Genomic DNA, 21,804 nt, shown 5'->3' on the forward strand with positions numbered 1-21,804 from the left:
GTTGAAGTGGCAGCCCTCCAAGAAGTAAGATCGTGAGGCTCAGAAGAACGGGAATTCCGGGCAGCTGGTGGTTGGGTTTATGGTACTGGGCAAGCAGAAGAAACGAGTCATTCGATGGAAGTCGGTGAGTAACCGTGTCTACCTACAGTATCTGCAACAGACCATTATTAGAATACTTTGTCGGCGATTACCAGTCTGGTTTTCGACAAGGAAGATCGACTATGGATCAAATGTTCATCTCGCATCAAACCCTTGACAAAATACAACTTGCGGACTCGCCATTCGTTTGTAGAATTTAAGGCAGCGTATGATTCAATGAAAAGAAATGAATTATGGCAGATAATGCTCGAATACGGCTGATAAACTTCGCTGCAGCCAGAGGTATGGAAATCTGTAGCACCTACTTTGCACGCCGAAATATTCGAAAGCACACCTGGAGACACCCGAATGGTAAAACGTGCTTCCAAATCGACCATGTCTTGATTGATGGCCGACACTTTTCTGACGTCATAGATGTCACGTCCTTTAGAGGGCGCAATATCGACACTGATCATTACCTAGTGGTATATAAGATCCGTCCTAAGCTGTCAAGTGTAACAAGTTCCAGAAGACAGAGAACTGTGCGGCTGCACATCCAGCGACTATCCGCTCAGGACGTGACCACAGAATATGCTCAGGAGCTTGATGAGAGAATTGAACAAAAAATGAGTGAAGACACTTGGGATGCGAGGTGGCGGCATGATGTATTAAAAGGCACAGCCACTGAGGTACTGGGTACCGGAAGAAGCCGACCTAGAAATGACTGGTTTGATGAAGAGTGCCAAAGAGCGACAGATAAGAAGAACATGGCTAGGAGTCGCATGCTAAGCTGCGGCTACACGTCAAAACAGGGAACGATGTACAGAGCCACGAGCATCAGAGAAAAGAACTCATCGGCGTCGTAAGCGTGAATACCAGAAGCAGGTGCTCAGTGAGGCAGAAGGTTGTTTTGTCAAGAACGACGCGAGGGGTTTTTATAAAATAGTCAACAGTACGGCGAATAAGAGTATCCCGGTGCCAGTGATTTGCAACGACAAGCATGAAAACCTGTTGACTGACGAGGGTGGCTGCTAGGTGGAAAGAGCACTTTGAAGAGTTTCTAAATGGTACAGCTAATGGAGAAAGCGTCAGACACAGAATACGAATTGAGGAAGACGGTCAAGCTGTGGAGTCACCCACCCTTGTTGAAGTTAAAATTATAAAAAAAGTTTAAAAACGGAAAGGTTCCTGGGAAGGACGAAATTCCGGCCGAATTTCTGAAAGTGGAGAGTGAGCAGCTGCACAGAGCAATCCATGCCACGATCGAAAAAATCTGGATTTAAGAAGAAATGCCTTCAGACTGGCTTGATGGTTTCATTTGCCCGATATACAAGAAGGCACACCGACTCGATTGTAGTAACTATCGGGGCATAACACTTCTAAATTCCGGCTATAAGGTACTCTCCCGTATTCTATTCAACAGATTGAGACCATTATCAGAATACTTTGTCGGCGATTACCAGTGTGGTTTTCGAGAAGGAAGTTCGACTATGGATCAAATGTTCACCTTCCCATCAAATCCTTGACAAAATACATCTTGCGGATTCACCATCTGTTTGTGGATTTTAAGGCAGCGTACGATTCAGTGAAAAGAAATGAATTATGGCAGATAATGCTCGAACACGGTTTTCCGACCAAGCTAATAAAACTGTATCGTACAATACTAGACAAATCAAAATCAAGCTTCAGAATAGCTGGTGAAATATCAGATAAAATATGATGACATTGTGAAGCTGATCAGGCGCCGGCGGTTACAGTGGGCTGGACATGTAGCCCGAATGCCAGAAGAAAGGTCAGCGAAAATAGTGTTCAGCAGAGAAACTGGGCGAGATCGTTGACTTCGAGGTAGAGCACGCACTCGTTTGGTGTGTACGGTCGAGGAAAGTGCACGCAGAGCAGGGCTGCAGGGTGACTGCAGACTGACAGCCCAAAACCGAGAATCCTGGAAATCACTTATACATTCGGCTAGGATCCGCTAATATCGATTGTCGGCCATTGAAGTAAAGTTTTCAACTAGGTACATGCAACATTATGCTTTTAAGTGGTTTTTCAACTATATTCCGATGGGAACAGTTTATAATTTTCCTCCTAGCGAGGCTACAGAGTTAATTACTCTGGGAAAAGCATATCCGGATACTCCATAATATCCTGAGTATCATAGTGTTATGTGTCACTGCGATTTTATCTTGGGAATAATTGAGATGTAAAGTCAACAATGTTTTCTTGGGATCAAAGATGAAAAATCTGAGCCAATAGTGTGTAAAAATACTGCTGCCGCTGTGTTAAATTTGTGTTATCAAATTCCTTAAATTTTCGACCGACATCAAATGGGAAATATATAGCAACTTCACAACAATTTATATAACATCTCAGAAGCGGAATAAATTAGAACTTTTGTAATGAAACTTCTACTATTATTTACTTGTTCAGTGAACATTAACTTGACGGTTATTCGTTCCACGTGATTGACATAAAATAATGCCCTGATTTTCTAAGTGTGTCAATAGCAGTGAAATTCAAAAATATCACCCAAGAAAAGCACGAGGCCCTCGTTACAAGGAAATTTGTTTACATTTTTTTTTGCCTCGACAGTTTTAGTTTCTCATCCAGAATTAGCCGCATAGCAATTCCTATCCATAAATCAACCGCGTTAAGTGAATAGCAGAAAACAAAACAACGGCTAGCATGCGCTCCCCATCATCAATTCCGACGATCGTTTAGGTTTAACTCCTGTACGCTAGCTTCGGCCTGTGTGACCGTGTTGCTGTGTTTACCGGAAGCAACTAATCTTCTACCACATTAACAGCACCAGCAGCAACGGCGGCAGCAGCAGCCGTACCAATCGAATTCCCCGTTCATCAGGTTGGATTATTTGAATTGTCGTGGAAATGCTTCACACATTCTTTCCCTCTTTCGACCAGGGGGACTTAGGGATCAAAACAAAGCATTTCTAGTTTCCCCCCAGCGCAGCCCTAACACTGTGACAGCCAAACGACCCACATTGGCCTTCTCATACCAACACTAATTTAGTATCCATATGTGTGACACCTAACCACTTGGTTTATAGGGCTTTTGGTATCCAACGAATGAGTGAGATGTGAAATTATGAGCACGATCGAGATGGAGAAGATGGCAATGAAAGCAAGAAACTAAGTGAATGCGAAGCTGATTAACGGTTCGATACAATCGCGCGAGCGCACTCTAGCAGCACACAAATGAAGCCGTCGGATTACGATGCGCAAATTTGGCGCGCTTTAGAAACCCCCGGCTTGGGAAGCATAGGGCAAATGGAAAGAAGTACATACTCTCGCTGTTGTTTTTTCTGCGTTCATCCAGAGAGGTTTATTAGATCTGCGGGCACAAGTTCAAACGTAAAAGATGGGATTAGCTGGCAAATCATAATCCGGAAAACGTGTTTCCCCAGTTGAACTGGAATAGTTAAATTTATTCCGAAATCGTGTACAACACAAACGAGCTGTAAAATTGCTGGAAACCCAGCGCCTGGCTAAACAGCTTATTAATTTGAAAGTTTAACGTTAACAATCCCCATAAATTCCAGTAGTTTATAACTTTTTCTGTTCCATTTCCTCCAACACTACTTGACATCAATCATTTCAGCTGACCTAATCGTAAAAACTGTAATCTGCTTCTATGATGCGACCTCAAGATACCGATTGCAATCGATTTGAAAATCGGTGGCTTAAATTGCGACGACAGTGCTCTCCAACACCGAGCCAAGATGTAAAACTATTTGATCCAGTTTAGGTCGAGTTGTGTGGAATGTATACCATTTCCAACCACTACCGACTGCAACCCAGTCAGTGATCGGAAACCGGTTTATTCCTCTGTCCCGCTCACAGTTCCTCTCGCAATCCATCTTTCTTCTCTGCCTAAGCTAAGTGCCTTCAGAACGAAATAGGTTAACTCCGGAGCTGGCTGCTGCTCAAAGGCAGCCCAGAAAAAGGGCCCACAAACCATTTGTTCCCACTCGGATCACCAATTATTTAACAAAACAAAACTTCACTCAGCTGGAAGCAGCGCAGCAAGTTATTCCAGCAGCAGTCAAAATATGCATCCGTTTCTCTGTGGTTCCGCACGTGAATGCGCTGCTGCTGCTGCTGAGGCTGGTAAAACTAAAACTCATATGGGAAGCTCCTACCGGGCATGCTTGGCAGGAATTTAAAAGACCTTTTTCGAACCTCGTCTAACGGGTTTTTTGTCGAGCATCTCACCGCACCACGAAAGAAGAAAACCACAACACAACACAACACAACAAATAGCAGCAGGAAAGGAGAAATGGTGAGCTTCCTTCTGGTCGTCGTCGTCGTCGTCGTCATTTGCTGGCGACCAGTTGAGACTAACAATCAAGACTCTCTTGTTGTTGTTGTTGCAAGCCAAGCAAGAGGAGTCTCGCGTCTTGCCTGGCTGATCTAATGAACTCAAACAAAATTTAATTCACCACGACCATGATCGCATGCGCTGCAATGACTTATGTGAGTGCGCGCCACGTCCATCGATCGCGGTTCGGTCGATCGAGAATGTATCGGGATCTTTCTTTTCAACTGACTGCCTACCTAATGGCATGGCGGCCTGTTGTGTATCGATCGTATAACTGTTCTGTCGTGAATCGGTTGCACTGTGTGCAGGTAGCATGTGTGTGACTTTGGCCACGGACGGAGCCTCGGCCGGAATGAAGCGCCGCGATCGGTTGCCTGCGCTGCGGTGGGAAGCGAGGTGAAATCGGCGAGTGACTTCGGAACGGATGGCCTGCTTGCTTGCCTGCCTGGCTGCTGCGTGTTGGGAACGAATGTGGGTCAGTCGGTGCTCGGTGATATCGTTGACAATGTGTGCCTACTTAGCTAGGCATCATCACATTAGAGGCAAATAGTTTCCTAAAACCGGTAACGAATACGATGATGTAAGTGGTGTGAATTTCTGGAGAATTTTTGTCGTTTTTGGGATGGCTTGGGATTTGCCAGGGGGCATCATTTTGGATATCTTGATGCGCAGTAAAAATAGCTCCGATTGAAAACAAACAAATTAATATAATTGGTGGATCCTAATTATGTCCAATCAAAGGTCTTTTAAAAAGTCGTATAACATAGAAGAACGGAAATATATTATGCTCTCTCCTTTTCTTCTATCATTTCAGTACGAAGTAAACTTAAACCGTCCCTGAAAACTTTAGAAAGGGTTGTGGATGTTTTTGAAAAGCATATACTTAATCGCCGGAACAATAAATACCTCGTTTTTACAATAATTGCTTTTGATCTACAGTTCAAATAGCCCCCTTTTATGGAAGATTATCATGAATCTTAGTTTTTGCACAAATGATGTTTTTGACGGCTGGTGCTGCAACTGTAAGAATGACCATGCGTCTCCTTAATATTTCTTATTGATGGACACACTTAATAGATTATGATTTATTATAGCTGTTTTTAATTTCGACTACGGCTGCAACGATGAATTGAGTGGTAGTTTGAGTTTGTAAGCTATTGATTAGTACGATTCATTTATTGATTGTTAAACGGTGATAGAAAAATGTGTTCACGATAAAATTGCTACACACTCAAATTGCTCTAACTTGCGAACCGTTGGGTAAAATTAATTAAAATTTTGCATGGAGAAAGTTCAAAATCCATTGTTTATACTATGTGAGTCTTTTCATCAGGTGCGCAAAGATCTGAAGAACAGCTCGTTCGCGAAAAAATTCTACACAAGTACATCGCAAATAAGAATCTATCACATCGTGCCACCGGTAAAAAGTTAGAAATCCTGAATCCTACGGTTTATCGTGTTGAAAACAGTTAGAAGAATGTCTGACTGCCAATCGTAAGCCAATATGCGGGGAAAAAAGTCGTCCGTATACTGTTAAGGATCATACTCGCGTAGTTGGGGCCTTTGGTGGCAAATAAACTGAATCTGATCAAAAGTTTCATGCAGAAGGGCAAACATTCGAGCTGAATTACGTACGTTCAAGGTTCAGAAGGCCTCAACAAAACACGGCCGCGAAAACTAGTGCCCGGAAGTTGTTCTACTAGAAACTGACGAAACCACGCTGCTGCGTTATGGTTATGAACGACGAAACCTACGTGAAGGTGGACTTCAACCAGATTCCGGGAAACCAGTATTTCATTGCCAAGCATAAGTGTGATGTTCCAGAGAACCTCCAAAAACCGAAGATATCGAAGTTGGCCATGAAATTCTTTACGCTACGCAAAGGATGTGCTTGGGTGGTATAAGGCAAATAATGTCGATTTCGTGCCGAAAGATCGTAACCCCCAAATACACCGGTGCTGTGCCCAATCGAAAAATACCGGGCTATTAGGAAACAGAATCTTCTAAATCATCCCAAAGTAATCAAAGCAGTTTGAAAAAAGAAGACAGCATGGGTAAATTTGCATAGACATGTCGATCTTGAGGTTGTGCAAAATTTCATGGGTGGGGTTAAGGCCAAAGTACGCGCCTTCAGATACGAAGGCGAAATGAAATAAAATAAAGACGGTAAAACTAAGTTTAATTGTTTCATTTAATACCCTAAAAATGTGATAACAATCGTATAAAAACGGGAATTTTACGAATTAAACTTGTGTGTTGCGATTTTATCGTGCACACCCTTTATGAACGATAAATTTTAATGCGCATATGCTGCACAATTACATAAGCTGCCGAAAATTTACTTTTTATTTAACCGGATATTTTGTTACGATCGCTGTAAACCAAATCGATCAGAATCAGGCATTCAATTTATCGTTTCAAATGCGCGATATTCAATGAATTTTGCCTACTACGACTTATAACCTTGCAAAAGAGAAACGAAAATGTTTTATACATATGTATTGTCGCTCGTGAGCGCAGGCTATCCATATTTTTCTTTATCCCTAGAAACACGCGATCATGATTTGTTTATTTTTAATTTTTCGTAACACGAGTTTATCCTCTCTTTGTTGTGAGAGGATAAAGCAGTATCAGCCGTTTTTCAGAGACGAAAATACACAGGTTACTATTGAATTTACCAAGCAACCAGCCAACAAGAGAGAGACATATAAAACAACCCAACTTATGTATTTGGGTATTACCATGGGTTTCATTATATACCTAGTATTGCATTAGAGTTTCGCGCCAATTTCACCTGCGATTTATATTTTTCATGGTTCACTACGAGCGGATAAATGTTTTTCAGGGAAAAATGCAATGAGATATTATCAACTCTCATTCTGTAGCGGAAAAATGTTTTTCTTTCGCTTTTTATAAACAGATAACCACAGAATCTAGTTGTCATATGAGAATAATGGGTGAGCGAAAAACGTTTATCCTACAAGTGAGTGAAAATTTTAATCACTGATCAGAATGATTTGACAGTGAAACTTTAACTTTCTGCTCATATTTTCTAGTTAACAACTTCGGCCGATTTAGCTTTTACCACAGCATGGTTTATAGTTTTGTAGAACAATGCTTCATTAAATTATAGCGGTTGCCTTCAAGCATAATCGATTATGTTGCTGTTTATAGCACAGCGTTATAAAATCCTACTGAAGAGTGCGCCGCTTGGTGGGAAGCCAGTTTTATAGCAGTCATCAGAAGGTTCTAGTGGAGCTCAGAGTTTTTTTAGCGGTTTATGGAAATTGGCCATAAAAACCATCAGACGAGCGTAATAAAACTTAAACGGTTGCTTGGAAAGTCATCTTTGAAAAGTCAAAATTCGAAATTTGAGCGTCAAAATTACGAAAAATTCCGAAAATGTAAAGTCGGAAGTAAAAATTCAAAATTTGAATCCACATAGAGTCGAAATTTAAAAGTCAAAATTCGAAAACCAAAGTTCGAAAGTTTAAATTCTGAAATCGAAATTCTATAGCAACTTCCGAATAAGCCAAACTGCGAAAGTAGAAATTTAAAAATAAAATTCGGAAATTCAAAAATCGAAAATCACCTTTCGAGAATCACAATAAAGTACATATTCAACTTAAAATTCGAAAATCAAAATTCCAAATTCTTTGGAAATTGAAAGACTAGTCAAAATTCTTGTAAAATTTGGAAACTGATATTAAAAACGCACGATTTGAATGTAAAAACTCTAAAAGACGAAATCAGAGTTCCGATATTAAAATTCAACGTCCAAATTCAATTAAAATTTGTTAAAATTTAAAAATCAATGTTCGCAAATCGAAAACCGGAAGTTAAAATTCGAAAATCACAATGTGAGCGTAATAAGTTGAAAACCACATTTAGAAATTTAAAAGTTTAGGTTTCTAAATTGAAACTTGTTGGTCAAAATTAAAAAATCAAAATTCAAAAAACAAAATACAGAAAACAACAGTTAATAGTAAATGGCAAAAATTTAAATTTTTATGTATAAACTCGAAAGTAGCACGTTGAAAGCTTACAAATTTGAAAGTAAAAATTCGGAAGGGTAAAATTCGAAAGCCTAAATTCGTAAACCGAAATTTGCAAATCGGAATTCGACAGTCAAAAATTGAAAATCAAAGTTCGAAAGCTAATTGTTAATACAATATCGATGGAAAAGTTTGAAAATCGAATTACCAAATACAAATGTACAAGTTTCGAAAATTGAAAGTCAAAATTCGAATGTCGATAATTTGAAAGTCTAAAGCCGAAATGCAACAACCAAAATTTGAAAATACAAATTCGACTTAAATTTCTGGAATCAAAACTTAGTATTTTTGTATTGTTTTAAAATGAGGTAAGGTATTATTCGAAAGAATTTTAGAACAGTAGTCCTTAGACGAAGGCAATGGTAGAAGAAGGTAATAGAACAAAGATATTCTGTAGTAAGTATCCCAAGGATGGGACAAGACGTGAAGGATACATATTTTTGATGTCACCAGTGATGGTTTAGTGAATTTGTGGATTTAAATCAAAAAGTGCTATAGCTCGATGAAGACTCTCAGCAGTACCGAAGTCCTAGTTCATAAAATAACATCTTGCCTTGTCGTTGGAATGAAAGAAGCTATTTGGTGTTTCCACGAGCTTTTAATTGATGGGAATATTAGTCGATAAATAAGTGAAGTCACGGATGCTGCTTTATGACCCAACCAAAATTGAAAAAGGAAATTGGATGCGCTTTTCTCTTGGATCTTGGACTTTAATATCACGAATTGGTAAAAAGGTTAGCATTTTCTAACGCAGAAGATGATCAAAGGCAACAAAGAAGAAGAGAAAGAGAGCTGATGTTGGTGAGATCGTTTTCAATTTATTTTGTTTTAACTATTTCTTACAGAAAAGTTTTATGTAACTATGACTAATTTTGTCTGAACATGCGCTATTTTTTTTAAATTGAAATTGATTTTGGTAATTGGTGAGTTTAGTCTATTTTCAGAGAGCAAAATAAGGCGCTAAGACCTTGGCCTATTGCAGCCTGGCTTTTGGTCTAGAAACCATGAGTTTATCCCCGAGGGTCCAGGGTTAAGAGATACTCCACCTTTATTAGCAAAGATACTCCCAACGACTGCATACTGTATAATGTAATCTGTAAATCAATATCTTCAAGGGCAGCGTTTGGTACGGGAGGTCCACGCTTGCTACCTTCCCCTTGATTTCAATGAGTTAAATGGAATTAAGCATCATTTCTTCCACTTGATTCTTTGGAATTCTCTCTGCGGTACATGCTGCGCAGTGGGCCTGGCCGTTGATAAGAAAAATGATCGATTCAAGCAATCGTCATTTTCCAGGATGCCTTAGTGTGAGATGAGATATATGATAAGACGAGGCTGGGACAAGACGTAAAGGGAAAAGAACGAACAAATAGATAATGAGAATATCACTGAAGCAGTACTTCGAGCAGTAGTGGAGACCGATATGCGTCTTTATCAATAAAACACAGCAGTAGAATTAAAGGATATAAATAACTTTTGTTTTATTCTTTTTTATCGTTTGAGGTATTCTACTAAGACGCTCAAATAAACATTAGTTAATCTCTCAATTCTATTATTCTGTATTCCCATCAACATATTAGTTTTGTATGACTGCTCTTTGTACCGCCAAGAAAATAGACTGTTATCTACTCGGTCAGTGCGATACAAACAAGCAGTTTGTTTATGACGCTCATAAAGTCTCGTGATTAACCACCACCGGGTGTGTGTCTATTTATTTATTCTTAAATTATTCTATACGCGGTTGTGACGTAACCTATTTTGAAGCGGGAGAAAGTATCTGATGCGAAAAATGATTAATTGGATGAACTGGAAAATTTCTATAGACCAAAAATATGGATATTGCAATGGCAGATTGGGTTCGCACGCACCCACGCTCTTTCAATTGGTAGGTATCCGTATGTTTTACTCACAAGACGTGCCTACTGCCACCCGTTACATTAGGTAGTTTATTACTTGCCGGAGTGACCGTCGGCAAAGCACCGCTTGTTTCTATCGCACTGACCGAGTAGATAACAATCTATCTTCTCGGCGGTAGAAACAAAGAGCAGTCATACAAAAATAATATCGTCGCATAGGAGTGTTTGGTGCATACACAGAATGATAGAACTGCCCGAATAAAACAAAACTAGATACAGGTATACCTCGATATAAGACAGCCTCGTTATAAAACAACCTCGATATAAGACAATTCGATATAAGACAATTTTGTCTTATATCGAAACAAATCCCTTTGACATAGCTGATAACGATACCAGAGCTGATTTTCCATTCTGAAATCGGTGCCATGAAGATGTTCATTATTTCAAAATAACCCCAAAAATAGTAAAAAACTAATAGTTCAAACAATAATAAATAGTTCAAAAACCGTAAACACATAACACAGAGCAAAATTGGCGACCGCTAATGCAATTTTTTTTTGAAAAAACCATGTTTATATCGAAACATTTAGACAATTTCGATATAAGACAACTTTTAGAAATTATAAATTGTCTTATATCGAGGTATCCCTGTATTATACTGCCTAATATTGCGGGCGAAGGTAGTTTGGTGAGTAAAACATTCGGGTACCAACAGAAAGAGCGTGACACAGTGGTTCAAAATTGCAAAAATGCGTAGTTTTTCAACGGTGCTGTCTTTGGAGAAGTTTATTAATAAAATATGGCGCATCTTTCAGCACTGTTAGGGTGTCCGTGAATCCACCTATTAGGGCGATACGAACTTTTGTTTTTTTAAATACGTTCAAAAATAATTTTTCTCCATAAAAGTTTCAGAACACACTAAAATAAGCAACTCTTCTGAATGTAGTAACTATCTATCTCTTATTGGTTGCGAAATGTAATGTTTCTTTTTAAAAAGAGCATTAAAAAATCAATAATGCTCAATAACTTTGCACACGAGTTTTTCATTGCTTTCAAATATTCTACAAAGTTAATCAAGTATGTTGAAATACGCATTTTCTCTAAAAACTGTTTGTCGCTAGGATGCATATTTAATGAGTTTTGGAGTATGTAAGAATTAAAATAGGTACCATTAAATTTTTATTTTTAATTTCAGGCAACTTCAGGCAAATCACAAAACTTTCGTAGAAGGAAATTCAAGGAAATCAAATTTCCTTGAAGAGATTTCTCAAGTAACCTCGGAAAAAATTTATTGAAAAGTGTGTCTTATTAGGCTGATACCTAATAGGAACAAAATCTACAAAATAATTTTTTCTATTGAGGTCCGATTCAATTTCAATTGATATTCTATCTATTTAAGTTGTTCAACTTTAATCTTTTGTTACTTTTAAAAAATTACATAAATGATTACTTTTCACAACATGATTGCTTTTGATAATCTAATTTTTTTTATTAGATTTACCATCAAGTAAAAAAGTTATCAATTAATTAAACACAGTGAAACAAATTAGTCAACCGAGACAGGTTAAAAATATTCTTTTGCAAATATGCGAAAATGCGTCAGACCCATGAAATAGACGTCAGGCTCCCGATAACCGGTGAAGAACCGTAAATAACTCGCATACCATTAGATAGCACTGTTATCACAAAGCGTTCAACGTTCAACCGTGGCGCTATGGATGATAAATTTGATTGATGATCATTAAATGAAATTGATTATCGTCCCTACCAATCAGGCACTCGAGTATACCATTTTGGGATACTATCAACCGCCTCTCGTGCTGTTTTTTGTTACATGTAGAAGAAAAAAGCTGGTGGGATGACAGAAGAAGGACTGCGAAGGAATGCGAATCCACCATCAAAAGGCCAACTTACCTTCGGTAGCGAAGCCAAGCACTGCTGCTTCACGTCCCATACGACCTTGTCCGAGGGAAACTGGAGACACTTGTAGACGTTCAGCTCCGGCACAAAGATCCGCACCAAAAGCCAACCGTCCCGCGGTTCGGGCGGCGGTTCATCGTCGAAGGTCATCGTATCCATTATACGGTCCTTCTTCTTTATTATTTTTCTTCAAGCACACTTACTACGGTCGAAGCGGTCGGATGCCGAGGACCCGCGGTCCGATCCCCACTTTCGTCGGTTGCTCCGAAATCAACCTCAACTTAACACGAAAATATTTTAATTCGACCGACGCAGCCGACGGCTGTCGTAAATTGAAACTCTCTTTCGCACTTACACTTTGCACTCTTTTCTTATGCAACAACTATCATCCACTGGGCGTATCTGAGTGAGGGGGGAAAACGAGCTAGGTTGGCATCAGATACTGTTCGCCCGTTAAATCACCACCGCCAGCTTTGGGCTTTTCCATGGAACGTCTCTTGGCGATCGGAAAAGAAGGTAGCGAACGAAAAAAAACGTGAATCGGAAATTATTCCCAAAACGCTGGATCTCCTTCTCCGGTTTGATTCTCCGCCTGCAAAAGTAAACACAAAAAAGAAAAAGAATGATTTAATGAGCATATCAAATCTAGCAGATTAGCATAAAATTAGAGAGAACGAATGAACTTTACTCTTTGCGGCGAGCAGAGGTGGGCTCTTACCGAAATCGGAAATGGTTTAGATTGTTTTCCGAGTTGTGAAAGATCACCGCTTAGAGGGAAAACGAAGAAGCGCAACAGCCAGCGGATGAGTTTGCGGAAATTTGCTGCTACCACTGCCTGCGGGATGCATTTCCTGTATATGTGAGAATTATTTTCTGAGCTTCTGAGTCGAGAAGTGGTTACCTATATATCGATTACAGTGGTTGGGGTTTTCTATATCTAGATTTTTCCCCCCGAAATGGATTTCTCTACCCCAGTCAGCCCGGAAATGTTTGCTGAATAAATAGAAAAGCAATCAATTGGATCGATTGCACGATTGTTATTCCAATTGCAATTCAAGATGTGTTCTCGAACGGATACCCGAGCTGAGACGGTTTCGGAGCATGTGCTGAATTGTTTGTGTTTCATGGGGAGTAAAGTAAAGCCAGTGGCAACAACAATCTAGCCTGAATAAAACATTCTAATTTTCGCAAAAATCAATTTTGTGAATTACCTTTCATATCACTGCAATATTTGAGTTTGAAATCTGTTTTTGATTTTGTTCCACTATTCATTTTTAAGACGTTCAATAGAGAAATAAAGTTTTCAATGACGTCATCGCGAAAGTACATGACGTAAGTGTAATAATTCATGACTTGCTTAGAAGTGTTTTATTTGGACGGTAATTATTGTTTACAACCTTTCGTAAACAGAACACAATGTCGCCAGCTTTGTTCTGCGGCGAACACATACGGCACACTTCGGTTCCCTTCCAATTAGGGACGCCTACTACGGCCGGTCATCAGATCATTTTGAGGTGTGAACTACGCAGCCAACACGTATGCAAATTAATGCAAAAACAATAAAGAAAGACAACGTGAACGCGGGTTAATTAAGTGCCTGGACACGTTACCGTTGTGCGTCTGTCCGTCCACCAACTGGCTGACTGGTTTGATGCTGCTGCGAAAGATCACTTCCGACAAGTTCACATCGGGCACACACACAAACACAAGAAATGAAAACTGATCTCATATTTCTACTCTACCTACTTCATCGGTTTATAGCACGCATCAATTAACGCATAAATCACGCGTTTTATTCCGAGCCGACAGATGTGACACCTTCAGCTTCGGAAAGCGCAACGAAGCGAGGCTGATCTCGATCTGGTTTATTAAAATGATGAATTTTCACCGACGACGACGGCGACACTCGGCGAAACACTTATTAGTGCACTGGTAAGTGGACGTTCACGAAAAAAAACAGCTTCGGAACCTTTGATTTGCAGCAGAGCGTGATACAAGTGATCCTCGCCAATTGGTGAAGCAGGAGCGCATAGTAAACCTACTTTTGAAGACCGCGCAGGATTTCGCTAATTTGCCGATAATATCGTGACCGATAAAGTGGATTCGTGCCGAAAATAATGAAGCGATACTCTCGGGCTATCGCGGTGAAGAACAAAAATGGGACAGGTTTTTGGCGAAACACCGATAATTACAATTTATTGAAGGTAGCTTTCAGCAACCTTGATTATAGCAAATTTGTTGGCCTTTTACTTATCATCATCCACTTTAACATGTGTACCTACCTTGAATACGCGGTGTTCCTAAAGTGAAAGTAAAAACGCCAAAAAAATTGAAAAGTGGACTTTAGTATGATGAATCTACACGTGATATGTTCTTTAAACTATATTTATATACACATTGCGGCAATTTGCTATCATTTTCATACAAAAAAATATGTTTACGGTGAAATAAATGTGCTATAACCAATGTGCAGCTGTTAGTATTGGTGCGACACATGTTTTACATGAGTTTCTGTGATCGTGTGTTCGTTGCATCTGTCGAAAAAACACGTGTTTGCAATAAATCGAATAAATCTGGCTGCCATTTGCTAATGAAGTTTAAAAAACAAACCGCGTCGGAAAATGGGGTTTGTTTTTGGAGTTTGACGTCACGTCACGTTTGACGTTTGACTTCGTGATTGGTCGGTTTATGATTCCACCCACACCATGATCAAATTTCTTCATTCACTAACCAACATCGCCACACCTGTATGTACCACATTGGCCATTTGCTGCAGCCGTACGAAGCAGTAATGCGAGATCTACGGATTTAGCTCAATCCTTGATTCATTACGAATACGCTGAATTCTGTGAATAATTTCCGTAAAGCATAACTATGTCCTTCAAGAGCCGAATGAAATACTTTCGTTAGCGTCAAGGTCGTCAGAGTACATATATGGCAGTCAGTATGGCACCGAATATCACCCTTCCCTTCTTCAGTGTACCAACATGGTCCCATAGACTTGGGAAACCATCACAAAAAACTAAAATTAGTTCAACTAACCTGCTAGCCGTAATAAGATCTTGTAACTCAAAGCACTAAACATTGCATTCTATAGGTTCTATTACTTTTTGGGGCGTAAATTACACTAAATATTGAGATTTCTGCCCAATTAAAATTCATCACTATATTTTCACTTTTTCGCCGTTTTTTCCGGCCGTTCCATTTGTCACATCATTGGCGAAACTTAACTTGAGGCTCAGAAAACTTTAATTTACCACTCGAACAGTTATTTAGTAAGATATTATAATGATTTTGCCCAAACTGTACACTTGAATTGATAGGAAAAACTTTACTTCGTTTCGATTGCAATTAGGAATCCGCGACCGTCGTTGTTGTACGTTGCCAAGGTAACGGACGTTTAGATGAAGTGATGCCAACGTAAACATTTGAGCATGAAATTGACCAATTATTTTCGCTATTTAATAAAAGGTCGTAGAGCGTCGATAATATACTTATAGAATTCACCGATAATAAAATTCACTGCAAACAACATTTTATGTGATAGAATTACTGTCGGATCTAGTTCAATAGCAAAAGCGATAGTGGCAATAAGTACTGAAATCAGTAAAAAAAGCAACTGGACTCTGACGACCTTCACCTTACTATTTCATCGCATATCCTAATCCTTCTCATCTCCCAATAGAATTTCTCTTGTGCGATAGTACTTCACTACTGTCAAGCGAATATCTTTATCTTTAAAATCTAGTAGCAGGCCCCTATTTGCATTAATTAGCTTTCCCCCTTTCTAGGCAGTAATTAAAAATTGTTGAATATGTAAGCTTTCAAAAAACACAACATAAAAGCGAAGAAAACATGAAAGTGCGAAGAAAATATGACGAAAAAGCGATCAATGGATAGTGAAAATACGATGTAAAGTTGACGAAAATACTTAAAAAAGACGTGAAATGATGACAAAAAACGAACACCAAAACAGTAACAAAATAGAGGGTAAAAAACCGCCGCCAAAAAAGGCCAAAAGCAGGCGTATAAGAACGATGAACAGTCGACGATGAAAAGATGACAAAAAGATCATAAAAAAATAACACAAATACGACGGAGAGATGACAAAAAGACATTCGATATGAAGAAAAGATAACAGAAAGATGACAAAAAGGCGTTGATAAAACAACAATATAATGACCAGAGAACTGCCAAAAGACAGCAAATAGACAGCAAACAAAAGAACGACGAAGAGACGGTGAAAGCCGACATAATGACGACGAAAATGAAGACGCCAAAGTTACGAAAAAATGTCGAAAATACGATGAGTTGACGAAAAGACAATGAAAATACGCCAAAGCATGCTAAATGAAAGCAAGGAAAGGAAGTCAAATATTTGACGGAAGAATAACACAGAGGAAGTAACAAGATAACTGATAACAAACAAGACGATAAAAAATCGCAGAAAAGTGACGAAAGAACAATTAAAAACGGGCGACGACGACGACAAAAGACGATAAAAAGAAAAATCGAAAAAAACATGACAAAATGGCGATGAAAAGGCGCCAGCAACAAAAACGGCAAGGGTCACCGAAAAAAGCTGCTACAAAAAAAAAAACAAAACAAATGCGAAAAGAAGACGAAAATACAATGAAAATACAACAAAAATACCTTCCGGTTGGCCCCAAGGCACGATGCACTATGGGCCAGAAAGTAAAATTTCGGGACAAATATATTTGCCGTTAAACGGCATGTCTCAGCTCAATGTGGTCTTCGGAAACTTTTTGAATGAAAAAATGATGCATCTTTTGAAGGGGTCGTCCAATATGTAGGTGTTACTTTAAAAATAATTTAAGTAATAACTTTTTGAGTAAACTTTTTTTCACCATTTTGGTTTCAAAATATTAAAGATAAATCAATTTCAAGTATTTTTTCTGAAGATATCAAACTTCTACCTGTTACCCATTTTCAGTAATAGACCTTTCTTTATAAACGACCCCTCAAATCACATTTCTTCTTGTAACATGTTTATTTCAACAGACAGCTCAATGTGATGTTCTAGACAACATTTTGCACATAAAAGAGGAATATTTTTGCTGTAGACTGTTTTGCTTTTTCTGCATTGATTAATAAGATATAAACTGTTTTTAGGTTAAAAAACGTCTGATGAAAAATATGTATTTTTTCAAGGGTGGTGTCTTCGGAGAAGTAAAATAATAAAATATAGCGCATCTTCCTGCACTATTAGGGTGACCATGAATTCACCTATCAGGGTGATACAAACTTTTGTTTTCTTGAATAATTTAAAAAAAAGTTTTTTTCTCCAAAAGTTGCAGAACATACTAAAATAAGTAACATTGCTGAATTACGTAACTATCTGTCTCTTACCGGTTGAGAAATATAATGATGTGTTAAAAAAGAGCACTTAAAAATCAATTACACTCAATAACTTTGCACACGATTATTTTATTGCTTTCAAATGTTCTTCAAAGTTATTCAGTATGTTGAAATATATATTTTCTGTGAAGACTATTTGACGCTAGGACGCATATTTATTAGGTTATAAAATGTATGGAAAAAAATCCACACTATTCCCAGGTATTCCCAGTCATGATATTCCCAGGTATTCTCTGAAATATACATTTGGGTAGATAGCTTTAATAATTCCCTACAAATTGGTATGCAAACTAATTGCAGATACTTGCAGATAGCTAAGATATTCGGATTTTTCATCAGACGGTTTTAACCTAAAATCAGTTATATCTTATTAATTAATGCATATAATATGCAAAATATAATGCAAAATATTTTCTAGAACACTACATTGAGCTGTCTGTTGAAATAAACATGCTATAAGAAGAAATGTGATTTGAGGGGTCGTTTATAAACAAAGGTCTATTGATGAAAATTGGTAACAGGTAGAAGTTTCATATCTTCAGAAAAATTACTTGAAATTGGTTTATTGTCACTATTTTGAAACTAAAAAGGTAAAAAAAAAGTTTACTCAAAAAGTTATTACTTAAATTGTTGTTAAAGTAACGCTTAAATATTGGACGATCCCTTCAAAATATGCATCATTTTTTTATTCAAAAAGTTACCGAAGACCACTTTGAGCTGAGACATGCCGTTTAACCGCAAATATTTTTGTCCCGAAATTTTAATTTCTGGCCCATAGTGCGATGCTGGTCTAAGGCAGCACTGACCCCGCAATTGTCCTGTACTCCTGTAACAGCTGGCTGCGAAGTCTGCCGTATAAAAACAGAATGACAAGTTTCGATAACGGAATGTAGCACCTATGCTTTGTCTTGTTTAAAAACAAATATGCGACAAACAGATGACAGAAAGACGATGAATACGAAGAAAAGACAACAGTAATGATGATAGAAAGACAACGAAAGAACGACGAAAAGACAGCAAATAGGCAGCAAAGAGATGAAAAAGCAATGGCAAATCTGCGTAAAGCCCATTGAAAAAAGACGGAAGACGACAAAAATACGATGCAAAGCCGCACAAAAAATGCTAAATAAGCTATCTACCAAAAATGGCAACAAATCACTGAAAAGAGAAAAAGAAACGGTATAAAGATGGCGAAAAAACAATGAAAAAAGACCAAAACAGTAACGAAATACCCGTCGAAAAAAGCAACGCCGCCAATACAGCTACAAAAAAAAACGATAAAAAGGCGCCGATGAAAGCGACAAAAATGCCAAAAACAGACATTAAGGTGAAATTAGTCGTCATTGATTCTGCCAATTTCAAAAATAGTTTTTTTGTTTGAAACAAAATTTCTGTTCATGAAAATATATTAAAAGTGTTCAGATTCCCAAGAATAATGCAGTATTTACAATTTTACGAGCAAAACTCCGTTTTTGGGCATAAAAACTGCTTCCAAAATTGGGCTCTCCGACGAAAAGTTGATGACTGCAAATTTCCCGTTAAGCAAACAAAAACAGAATCAACAAACGATGAACAGAAGATGAAAATACGGTTGAGAGGCAAAAGATCATGACAAGATAAAAAAATTACGACGAGAGATGACAAAAAGAAGATGAAAAAAGAAGATGGAAAGATTGCAAATAGAACACAAAAGACAACGAAGAGGTAGCTAAACAACAGCAAAAAGTCGACGAAAAAGTGATGACAAGTAGGCAAAATGACGATGGAAAAAGAGGAAATATGACAAATGAGCGGAGAGGAAATATAAAAAATGCCGAAAAACGCCAAAAAGCGACAAAAGACAATAAAAAACGACGAGGCTATAAATAGTTGTAGAAAAAATGCTAAAGAGACGACAAAAAGACAAAAAAGTTAAAATAAATGCAAAATTTTTTTTTTTAAGTGGAGGAGCGTTTGTTGAGAAGCATGGTAGACTTGATCAAACTGCGAATCTTCGATATGAGGCCAAAAATACATTGCCTAGTTCATTTGGTGAGTGGGACTCTAAGCCACATCTTCTCGGTTGGCGCCCGAGTGTTTTAACAATTTAACTATCACCACACGACACCCTATTTTAGATAGTGTCACAGCTAGTTTCAGTCCCTTCTAACCATTCGTACGCACAAACCTATGCTCCACCCGCTGACGGTAAATAGTTTTTGAATTATTGCTCTTTTTGCTTCTACCACCAAGTATAGACGATTATCGACTGCATGTGGTAGGAGCTTAGCAATCTGGTGTGGGTGCCGACCGTCGATCAGCAAGCTGGTGTTTTTATCACACCGGGTGTGTTTCTCTGTTTTACTTGTCTCTGACTATGTCGCGGTCCAACATAAACTATTTTATTAAAGCGGAAGACCGTTTGGTGAGAAGAATGGTAGACTGGATGAAACTGCAAAAAAAAAAGACAAATGACGACAAAAAGACAATCAAGGACAATTACAAACGCCACAAAAGACAATGAAAAATGACAAAAAATCGCTGAAAAGAAACAAAAAACGATATGAAGATGTTGAAAGGTAGAATGGAAAGCAACAGACGTTAACAAGACATAAAAAAAAACTAAAAGAAGACAACAGGAATTTACATACACATACAAAAATAAGAAAAATTAAAGACAAAAAAAAAACAAACGACAAAAAACGATAGAAAAAAGACGGAAAAACAAATGGTGAACGATCAAGTAATCAAACCAAAGTCAAGAGTAAGATAAGTTGAATAATTTTGGTTGAACCGCAAATCTATCGTGAACTGGTATGATTCAAAAATGTATCAAATTCCTTCAAATGCAATCAAAAAAACTGCCAGTAAAAACAAATGTGATGAGGACCCAGGTCACCAATAAGCATTAGCAGTGCAAGCACATAAGCGTTTAAGTCATTTTAACTGCTACGTAATAACTACTTTGGCGAAATTTATACTTTGCTGCTGGCCCTCTTATGGTGCTGACAATGCTTTATTTCAACTGATTACTGACAGCAACAATCTGAATAGCAATTTCGGTTCGGTCGGTTGAACTTTCAATAAAACTGGTACTGAAATTATAACCCTTTCATCGGTGATAAAACATAAATGTTTTTAGCAAAGATGATGATGAGCTTGTGGACTTCAAAGCGGCGTACGATTTAATCAAACGAACTAGGATGTGGCAAATAACACTAGTACAGGGCTTTCCGACGAAACTAATTACACTGATTCGTGCGACGCTGGATGGGTCAAAATCATGAGTCAGAATAGCGGGTGAGACCTCAGCCGTTTTCGTGACGATGGACGGACTGAAGCAAACGGCTGCGTTCTCTAGCCTGCAATTCAACATTGCCTTGAAAGGTGCAATACGAAGAGCAAACGTGGAAAGGAATGGGACTATCACTATTGGAATCAACCGTTGAGCAATGGAAGAGGCCTTTCAACGAAGCACCTGGCTGCTGGCAGGAAACGTGGGAGACCAAATGGTGTTGGTGCCGAGGAGGAGTGGATGGGGAACAAAATGAAATAGTAGAGGATTCTTATACTTTAGCTTGTGACACGAGAAAACGATGTAAGCCGCAAAGTAAACGACGAATTGCAAAACTGACGCTCTGCAGAAAGCCATTCCTTTCGATGGCCCTTTACGATCACGAATCATGGACGCTAAAGGAATCTGACCGACGAATGATTGAGGTACTTCAGCGTAAAATTCTGCGATCAACACTTGGTGGCAGTATGGAAAATGAACTGAGGTGCAAACGTATGAATTACGAACTGCATCAAGTATACAAATATGCTAATATAGTGAAGATAGTACAATGTTATAGGCTATGGTGGGCTGGGCACGTGACCAGAATGCTCGACGAAAGAGTTGCCAAAAATATTTTGAGTAGAGAACCAGTAAGAAGCCGCAGACTTCGGGAGAGGCCCCGCACTCGATGGATGTACGTTGAAGGGTCATAATTCGTTCGGCGCAAGATCGATAACGGACCGTCACCACTAAAGTAAGTACAGTAAGTATATTTTGATTAAAGTAAAGGAGCGTTTGGTGCGAAATATGTCAGACTGAATACTGGGAAAATTTCGATCTGCGGCTAAAAATATTGGGTAGATTGTGGTAGTGGGACTCCAACCCACAATTTCTTGGTACCCGAGTGCTTTACGCATTT

The 21,804-nt window shown here is 38.6% G+C and overlaps 1 protein-coding gene across 2 annotated transcripts in view; it reads right to left on the reverse strand.

Annotated features, from left to right (window-relative positions):
* LOC128737755 (SH3 and multiple ankyrin repeat domains protein 1) overlaps positions 1-21,804 on the reverse strand; it is a 368,045-nt gene that overhangs the window by 237,656 nt on the left and 108,585 nt on the right. For both annotated transcript variants that reach the window (XM_053832458.1, XM_053832460.1), the window contains one exon: positions 12,245-12,842. In XM_053832458.1, the coding sequence (XP_053688433.1) occupies positions 12,245-12,409 (165 nt within the window). In that variant the 5' untranslated portion in view covers positions 12,410-12,842. The remainder of the gene's footprint in view (positions 1-12,244; positions 12,843-21,804) is intronic.

Source organism: Sabethes cyaneus, chromosome 2, assembly GCF_943734655.1.
Source record: "Sabethes cyaneus chromosome 2, idSabCyanKW18_F2, whole genome shotgun sequence".
Taxonomy (NCBI): Eukaryota; Metazoa; Arthropoda; class Insecta; order Diptera; family Culicidae; genus Sabethes; species Sabethes cyaneus.